The sequence below is a fragment of the Telopea speciosissima genome, chromosome 9 (genome assembly GCF_018873765.1).
Source record: "Telopea speciosissima isolate NSW1024214 ecotype Mountain lineage chromosome 9, Tspe_v1, whole genome shotgun sequence".
In the NCBI taxonomy this organism is placed as follows: domain Eukaryota; kingdom Viridiplantae; phylum Streptophyta; class Magnoliopsida; order Proteales; family Proteaceae; genus Telopea; species Telopea speciosissima.
This window is the reverse complement of record NC_057924.1, coordinates 2,006,984-2,016,915: the sequence shown is the minus strand read 5'-3', so window position 1 is coordinate 2,016,915 and position 9,932 is coordinate 2,006,984. Positions and strand designations below refer to the sequence as shown.

General features: G+C 38.5%; 1 protein-coding gene across 2 annotated transcripts in view; it reads left to right on the top strand.

Moving 5' to 3' along the window:
• Positions 1–3,460: 3,460 nt before the first annotated feature.
• Positions 3,461–9,932, top strand: part of LOC122639616 (protein ACTIVITY OF BC1 COMPLEX KINASE 7, chloroplastic-like) — a 22,950-nt gene continuing 16,478 nt past the window's right edge. Inside the window, exons 1-5 of one of the 2 annotated variants that reach the window (XM_043832492.1) lie at positions 3,461–3,564; positions 4,584–5,183; positions 5,383–5,526; positions 5,715–5,840; positions 6,501–6,588. In XM_043832492.1, coding sequence (XP_043688427.1) covers positions 4,602–5,183; positions 5,383–5,526; positions 5,715–5,840; positions 6,501–6,588 — 940 coding nt within the window. In that variant the 5' untranslated portion in view covers positions 3,461–3,564; positions 4,584–4,601. Of the gene's footprint in view, positions 3,565–4,580; positions 5,184–5,382; positions 5,527–5,714; positions 5,841–6,500; positions 6,589–9,932 lie in introns of both variants that reach the window. The other variant, XM_043832491.1, reaches the window with a different exon arrangement.

Genomic DNA, 9,932 nt, shown 5'->3' with positions numbered 1-9,932 from the left:
TCTGTTTCAATTATTTAACAATCAAATTGTTTGTTGGTGTGTACATGTCGTGCACACGAATTGTAAGAGGCCTGTACGGGGTATAGGGCATGGTTTTTGTTTTTGTTTTTTTGGTAAAAGGATGTCTATTGATAATCACGTTGTTGATGGATTACAATTTTCCTTCAACCATGTAGTGGAGATTGGCCATACCATCGAACACGGCAATGATAGCCTGGAACATATTGGCGCTCCTATGGATACAAGTAAAAGAGCAATTAATTATAAATGTGCTTAGGAACTGAATGTCCGAAACAATCGCCTTGAGTGATAAAAGGGACTGGTGTCTCATGATCTTGGAGATATATGATGATAACGTGATTATTGACTCCACCATAAGATAGTCAGCAGCAGAGCAATGCCTTCCAAAATGTCACTAGTACTTTAACCATGAAAATGAACAGTTTAGATCTGTCTTGTGATTTCAGAAACATCACAAACACTTGTGACACCAATAACTAAAAAAAATCAATTTTAGTTAGTACAATAGGGGTCTAATGCTTCCATGTTTAAGTTAGCCTCAGTCGGTTTTGATCACAATCAACTTGTATTTCAGACTTTTCCTATTGTCGGACCGAGTTTTCCTCCACCCACGGTGAATGAGATCCCATATGCCAAGGGGCGAGAGAAGGCCGGAATGGATATTGAAAAGGTATTTTGGAACATACTAAAATCCTAGAAGGGGTTTGTGAACCCTAGGATGGTGGGTGAACCGTCCTCTATGGGTGGAAGAAAACTGTGTTCTTCTATTAAAATTTTTTCTTTTTCAAACTTCATGACTCTATCGGTATGAAGAGCTTATTGGAGCATGCCCGGCCTGATAAATTTCAAGCTATGGTTCCAAAAAACAGGAATTGGGATCCAGATTGTTCCCGACCAGAATCGGTGGAAATCATCTATAAAACCCCTAAAGCCTAATTAGCCATACAAGATCAATTCCAATCAACAACTGATTGTGATCCTGATTGACCCGAATCCGTAGACCTGATCCATTGTTTCAAACCGTGTCAAGTGCAATTCTAAATTTGTGAGAGGATCCGACTAGGGATATAAACGGACATTTGTAAATCTGAATTCGGTCGCATCTGTATCCGTTTAGAGATATCTGATCCGAATAAATATTCAACTAATAATAAAAAATATTAAATAACTAATAATTTTGAGGGTTTTTTAAGATTGAATAAATTATAAGGAATGAAGAAATAAAAATCATGAGACTATGACAACTAAGAGACAAGGATTGAGAGTGATTCGTACTCGTAGGGGGAGGAAGATGTAGGTTACACAAGTCAAGAATGTAAATGGATAGTCAAAAATTCAACTTTGATTTGCATTCATATCCGTGTAGAGATATCCATATTCGATCATATCCGATATTCGTTTTGTTTACATCTCTATCTGTGCTTTCTTTTTTTTTATTTATCTTTTAGTAAACGTTGCTGTCTTTTTATTGCAGTATCTATTTGATATTTTTATTTTTTTGGAGTAGAGGTGTGTGTAAGTCCATCTCATCATCTCCCTCCAAAAATACCGGAGCAGCAAAGAGGCACTGTCCTAGTCAGTTTCAGCTCGAAATTACAATTAATTTAGGACCAGAGAGTGCCACGCTGCCCTGTGAGATGTAATCGTACACCTCAAATCCATGGGAGCATGGAAAGAGACCTAACACGGTTCATATACGAGTGTTCAATATATCCGGATTTCATCTAGATGGCATCCAGGCATACGAGAATGTTCTTGTACATGAATTTGAGTTAAACTTGAATGAACCTCCTCGTTGCATCGAAGGATCTTTATTCCTTCAATTTACCTGTCCCTCAATTTTCTTAATTTCATCTAATAATAAATAGAAATGATCATCCTACCCTTTGCCTGAACACACTGATGAATAGGGTCCACCTCCCTCTATTGGTTGGGAAGGCAAATTGCGGTGACAATTTTCCTACACGGGATCATATACCGTCACAAATCAGAGGAGATCTTAATGTGTACTCAACCACATTAGATGAATTCACAAGCAATAGATATGACTCATCGAACACTTGGAAGTTAGTTTTTCCTTTGAAGAACATTCGTTTCCAAATGATTGTGGTAGGGTGGTACAGGTCTATTAGATTATAGCCCCCCCTAGTGGAATGAGTGGCTTAGTTAAGTTAACCTATCGTGATATTTGGTGCATTCCAAGTGGTGGGAGGAGAATAACCCCGTGATTTGCTCTTAGGACTCAATTATGTTTGCCTTGTGCTTGTGGATTAGAATTCTTCGTCAATATCGTCTTTTGTAAGATGTCTTTATGAGTGATCGTTGTCTCACTCATTCGTTAGGATTGAGAAAAGATAACAGATTATTTACGTGTCAGAAAAAGAGAAAATGTGAAAGATTCAAAATATCAATAACGTTGTCATTATTTTCTTATTACTTTTATTAAAAAGTTGTGTATAATCGCACAAACACCCCATCTAGTACGGTTATGAGAATCAAAATTGGATCAATGGAATTCAGATTGAAATTGATATCAGGGGAACGATATGAGTTTGATCCTAACCCTGATTTATGCTAATTCAAAGTGATCAATCGATAATGAAAATTTAGGGTTCAGATGATTTCAACTAGTTCCCAACCAATTCAAACTGCTGAATTGGAGAATTGGTTGATGTCAATTCCACATATTTGAACCTTGCCATCGAGGCTTCTATTGCTCCACAAGTCTCTTTATTCGTTTCCCTCCAAGCAGATTCTATCATGGATTTAGTTCATGATATCAGTTGCCGTTGATACCAATACATATTGGTCGTTTCAATACCGATTCCATATCAAAATTATATTTTTTGAGTAAGAGATTGTTGCTTGGTTGTGTAACCCCTGCTCCAGCAGGGGGCCAATGAAAGCGCACACAAAAACATCAACATAGATGGATTCTTTTTTTTTTGAAATTTCAAAAGGATCTGGGCGATAATTTTGCACACTCGTGTGTCTAGGCACAGGGGTTAGATGATCAAGCAGTTCTCTTTTTCCCAAATTAATCAAATCAACAAAAAATAAGATAGCACAATAGAAAATAGGCTGATGTTCTCTATGCCGCAGCGCAGCCTACGCATGTCTATAAACAAACAAACACATGGGCTTATCATTCAGGGGGCAGGATGGTCATTTAACCTACCCCCATGTGTGATGTGTTGGGGGCAGCTTGCGCCCCCGGCACAGAAAACATTTGGCCATAGAAAACTAGCGTACACCACGGAATGACTAATGGGAGGACAGTGCAGTGCCATCCCTACCAAATAACTGAAAGGTAGAGGTTGAATATCCCGCCCCCATTTTGGCGTTTACTAAAACGCAGTTGGTGATCATAGTACGCCGCTTGAATGGGGCGATTGATTGACTTTTCTCCTCCAATTCAAGCTCCTTCACCTTCACTCAGTGCTTCACCTTTCTATTCTGACGAACATTTCTTCCAGATTTCTTTTCAACCATCGGATACTTCGATCCATCCCTGTACTACTTCTCTTGAAGATTCGATCGTTGAAGAGTTAAAATCTTATTTAAGCTCATAAATCTTAGTCGAAACAATTATCTGTTCTGACGGATTTGAGGAGAATCGGCTCCCTTATTTTGCAGAAATCATACTCAGTCTAGAGAGGAGTAAGTAATTTAATATGGTATCAGGTTCAAGAAAATCTGATTGTTTACAGTGTTTCCAGGGACTCAGTTTATGCTTCTTCAGTTCAGTTTAGACTCTGGACATTGCTTGCGTGGGATTAATTAGAACTTCAGTTTGTTAAATATTTAAATATTATTTTTGGTTATTTCCTGAACAATTTGGTTCACTGTTGGATCCCTTTCTGAGCTAATGGAGTCGAAGCAACTGTAGTTGATGATGGAGTTCTCCCCCAATAGTATTTCCAAATGCAATCTGTAGCTCTCTCGCGAGATGCAAACTGATTCATATCTTAACCTATTTTGACACTGAGCCTTAACTTTGTGAGTACTGTTTGGATTGTCAGTAAGGGACTTGCGGATCCATTTAAGGAAATTATTTATTGTTCTTTTGATATGTGGCTAAGTTCAATCACCTCCAGTTGATCTTCAATCAAAATTTGTGAATCCCCCCGGGTTAATGGTTTTGATTTTTTCATCAATACATATATTAAATTCCACCATGATTTGAAAGGTTCAATGTTGGAGTTCTACTGTTTCCTATGATCTACAATATTAAATTATTAGGTAGCTTCAAGCTTACAGTAGTTTTTATTTATTTATTTATTTCCTGATAGTGATTTTAATCTTTGGATGGCTGAACAAGCTGTGCTGAATGCTCATGGTTAGAGCAATATTCTCTGGCAGATACTGCCTTATGGTTGGGGTTAAAATTTTGATGTTGATCTTATTAAATGATTCCCATTTAATTACTGTTTTCTGTTTTGTGCTTTATACATTATACTTTTTGGTCGAATGAATTTGGATCTCAACTTGAATCTTTCACTGATCAGTTCTGGCCATTCATCTTTTCCTTCTTCCGGTTTTTTAATTGTTGGTTCACTTACAGGTCTTAGGATCTTTCAATGGCCGTAATACTGGCTTCTCATGGCTGCTATTGCTGCCATGTTGAGTTGAGGGACCAAGGAAAAGCAATAGATGGTCTGAGTTTCTCAGGATCAATATCTTCTCTAAAGCTTGATAAACTCACAAGGCTTGAGTATGATATTCCTGCACACAATAGGTTTTTCAGGTTTCGGGTGAATGGACAACAGACAGAATCATCCAGGAGGTTTGGTACTAATGGTCAAGCTGCTAAAATGGTACCCACCAAGGAAGTAATTACAAAACAGAAGAGGTCTTCTATAAATAGGGGAGAGACAGTGAATGGCTCAGCAAAACGAGTTGTTAACGGCGCAAGCATAGTTAAGAAAAAAAATGCTTCAGCTTTGGTTAAGGCTCCAAAAATTAGGGGCTCTAAAGAGCTTCCATTTACAGAGGAGCTGAAAGTTCTGCCCTCAGACGAAGGTTTCAGTTGGGCCAATGAAAATTATAGTTCCTGGCAAAGGACTATAGATGTGTGGTCGTTCGTTCTTTCTCTACGTATTCGTGTTCTTTTAGACAATGCAAAGTGGGCATATGTTGGAGGCTTCACAGAAGATAAGCAAGTAAATTTCGTGACTCAGTCTGTCTGTGCTCTTAGTGACTTTTCTTGCATTCATTCTTAATGCATATTTTCTGCTTTCATTTACTTCTTGGTAGTGATACGCACAGTCCAACATATTCACAGATGTGTCACATCTCCTTGTCTCTTGGTTTGTTCAAATTGTATTTCAGTTTGATATTTATATGCTTTCTATCTTCTAGAAAAGTAGAAGGCAAGGAACTGCCTCATGGTTGCGAGAATGTGTGCTCCAACTTGGTCCAACTTTTATCAAACTTGGACAATTATCCTCAACCAGGTCTGATCTATTTCCACGAGAGTTTGTGGATGAGCTTGCCAAGTTGCAGGTATTTATCTTCCTGTTATTTGAGATGCTTTTGAGCATATCCCATCTCCCACTTTTCTTCTTCTGTTTTGGATGATGACAATACCAAGTTCTATTCGAACTTTACCAGAAAATATTAAACATGAAGTTGGCTTTAAAATTTGCTTTGACCTACCAAGTATTATATGGCTCTTATCTGATATGATGCAGGATAGAGTCCCCGCGTTTTCACCAGAGAAAGCTAGAGATTTCATAGAAAGAGAATTAAGAGCTCCAATTGATGCATTTTTCAAGGAGTTTGAAGATAGGCCAATTGCTGCAGCCAGTCTTGGTCAGGTGTTTGCTCCATTTTTAATACTGTATACTTAATATGATGAAGTTTTCTATTTGGCACTTTCATACAAAAAACCTTTGAAAATATTATCTCCTAGTCCTTGTTATATGCGTCAAGGATTGAAGTCAACTCTGTTGCTCAAGGTTGATGAACAGAATTGCAACCATGAGATTACATATTTGAATCCAGCTTACCGATTAAGATAAAAGTCAAAAAGGGAATTTATGCAGACATGTGGGAAAAAAGGGTTTTATATGCATCAATCTCCTTGGTCGCTATGAGTATGTTCCTTAATATTACAAAAAAAATAAATGGGAATTATTGTTTGTTCTTTCAAAAGAAAATGACGAAGAGCAAGTGTAAGACTGGAGGAAAGAAATGCTTAAAATGATTGTTTGCCTTAGTTGGAGAATGCAACTCTTGCTAAGGCCAATAAAAAAAATACAAGGCAGAAGAATAATCACTATGCTTATCAATTCAACCCACCCCGTGATCTGAAGGGTGCATTATGCAAAAAAAAAAAGAGTGAGTAACGAACTTATCAGACTTCTACTTTTATCCTATGATGTACTTTCTTGACTAGTTGTTGATCAGTTTTTTTTTTGTTCTAATGGGATTTTCTTCCTTTTGCTGAGTTTGGAATTTGTGAATTTTGTCTTTAGGTGCATCGAGCCATTTTACATAATGGAGAGAAGGTGGTTGTGAAAGTTCAGCGGCCCGGTCTCAAGAAACTTTTTGATATTGATTTACGTAAGTGATTCTCATTCTCTGAAAGTTCGTGCTGTTGTTCCTTAGGTTGTATGGGATAGTAAAACTCACTACATAGTCTACGTTTGCTGGGGGCGCCAGGGGGTTAATGTTTATTATGGCTCTGTTCCAACAAATACTTGAATGAGTTGTATTCAATTTACAGTTTCATTTAGTTTTTATGATGTTTTGGTCCTTATGGTCGAACTTGGTGCTTGATGTTTTCAAATATTAATTTTAACAGTAATGCTCTTAGAAAGTTTTTAATAATCAGTTGAGTTTCTGTGGTTTTAGTAAAGTTTCATTGTATAGAAAGGGGAATACTAATCCTAAATGATGATCCGAAAATCATTCTTATGTTATCCAGAAGTAGACCCCATTGTGATGAGCTTCCTTTAATGCAGTGGCATATCATGATCCAGTGTCCAGATGAATGAGACCATGTTTTATTAACTATAGAAAATAAAATGTCGGCAGCATTGTTTAACTTTTAAGTTGGTTTTGGCTATAAATTATGAGGATACCATTTACTTTTTTTTTTTTTTTTTTGGGGGGGGGGGGGATAAATAGATGTGTCATTTTATAATGCAAAGCCAAATCTAGGATGACCTAGCTTCACAATATATCCAGTAGAGAGTAGCTCTAAGCTGTTAACAGTAGGATAAACCTAAACTATACCTTCCAGCAGCATATAACAAATTAATCACCATCTTGTGACCTCCACAGGAATACCCAACTCAGATTCAGATATACGAAAACAGTAGGTGAATCAGTAAATAAATCTGACCCCTCAATTAGGCTTGAATAAAGGTTCAGATCAAGAAAATCAAGAATCAAAGTTTGAGAAATCAAACTGACCCAAGATTACTATCGAACAGAGATCTCCTGAAAGTTTCAATTGATTCTGATCAGCCAATAAAGAATAGATGACTTTCTTGATTTGGTCCACAGTTGTGGAGATTTCTGGTAATAAGTAAACCAGGTCTCAGGTTCTCTAACTCCAATCAAACCCTTCTCTAGGTATAGAATAGATCCTCAAACTTTGGTCTTCAACAGATCACAGATTGGGTAGATCAATCTCCTTGAAGTTGCAGAAAAATCTCTTCAGGAAAACCAGATCGTAGGGACTTGAGTGAATGAATCTTGATCAGTTCTTCGTGCAGTAATATTCAGTGATCTTAGTATCAGTCAAGATCATAAGCCAGCAGCAGGTTCTCCCAATAGATTATAACTCAGATCAGCAGCAGGTTAACACACAGACAGATCGATTGAACAAAAAGAAGATAGAAGCCTCTCACCCAGCTGTCTCACACAGTAATTCCAGCCATTGGCTAAATCAATTCAATATTCAAAATCATATGGAGGCCTGTGGCCTTACAACTATTCTATAAGAAACCAAATTAAAGTCCTAGCTTAATTAGGCAAGCATAACTGGAAGATTCCAGCAGTAGCTTAGCTTGTACTCCAAGCTACTAACTTAATAATTAGCATAGAAACTAAATAAAACTGACTAACTTAATTCTAACAGAATTAGGAGTTAAGTACACACGCATAACTGAGGACAGCTGTCTCTTATTAACTAACTGAATAACTGGAGGACAGCTGTCACGCCCCCATCCCAACAAGGGATAAAATACATTATAAGGGGTGACTAGGACAACGCTTGTCATCCTACTAAGCTGCCAGGATCACTGACACAGTGTCCCAACGCACAGTCATAACTAATATTAAAACAATATAATATCAGAGTGCGGAAAGGGAAATATTACATTCCAAATGATCAGTAGTTTTGCGGAAGCGTATAAAATCAATAGTTACAAGATGATCAAAGCCTAGATGATAAATACTGTAGTTAATCCATTTTTCATTACCATCTAATAATGATTAAGAAGGGTATAACAGTAAATATTTTTACATGGGCCTACGCCCTAAAATAAACAAAAGGGGAACAAGTCCCAAGAATTCTCACGGCCCGTAGGCGCAATCGTCACAAGGACACCCGTTGCCATGTTCCTCTAACACAGCTTCCGGCTCCTCTGTACCTGCATCATAATCTAAAAATTGTGTACACGAGGGGGTTAGCTCTCCACTGAGCCAGTGAGGGGATGGGGATGCACAAACACACAATTCACATAGTCCAATGATGCATGCATATGTTAAGTAAATTTTTCACCTAACATCACAACTAAGTCAGAGGTATATGCTACTGTGACAACTCGGGAGACACTGTGGGTCACTTAACTTATCGCCACAATGAAACCTCAATTGTCAAGTGGGACCTACGCCGATCGAAGCCTCCAAGACCACTCAGTGGCAGACCCCTGATAACCAATACTACCATGACTGGCCTCTCCCACCTCCACAGAATCCGATGTACTGATTACCCAACACCTAAACCCCTGTTGGTAAGGGTCGTAGCATAAGGGTGTAAAAACCCTAGCCACAGCTACATGCAAGTCCTATCGTCCCGAGAGGTAATCCGGGCGCATCAACTTTTCATCTGGTTTAGTGCCCGGTTACCAGCACGGCACGGCGCATCTGATTCAACATGACATTCAACATAATTTCTTCATAAATGTATATAGTGTTCGGGTTCGCACGTACCCACCGGCACCGAGACCCATCAAGGTACAACATTACCAATCAACATTATAACAATTATATATAAAAGTATGCAATATGCGCAAACATGCTTATTAATTATAATGATTACATAATATATAATGCAATAATAATAACAAGCCCAACCAACCAAACCCACTCACAACGTATACGCCAAGCACCAAGATTATCAGTTGTCGCCTCGATCAAGCAATAAGCCACAAGATGAATATATTAACCTAAACAAAGAGTGAAATAAGGTTAAACGAGCGAAGGGAAAGGATCCCCAAAAGGTCTCCCATAATCACTTAAGTATAAGGTTTCAGAAACAAAGTGGTTGCAGGAGTGGTTTCATGCCCAAATTCTGCAACCACATGTAAATCCTAGGAAACCAGGGGTTCGGGACAGTTTTAGTCAAGGTCGGTTGCGAGATGTGGTTTGAAAACGAAACCAGTGTAAATCCTAGGAAACCGGGGTTGGAGTTTTAGTCAAGCGGTTGCGAGATGTGGTTTGAAACCAGAGTGTAAATCCGAGCTTCACAGGGGCCTTCTCGGGAAGGTAATTTCAGGGTGGTTTCTTGCAGGTCTAAAACCACATGTAAATCCTAGCTAACCAGGGGCTTAGGAAGGTCTCTGCCAAGGGTGGTTGCAGGTGTGGTTTCTCAGGTCTGAAACCACATGTAAATCCTAGCTAACCAGGGGCTTAGGAAGGTCTCGCAGGGTGGTTGCGGTGTGGTTTCTCGGTGC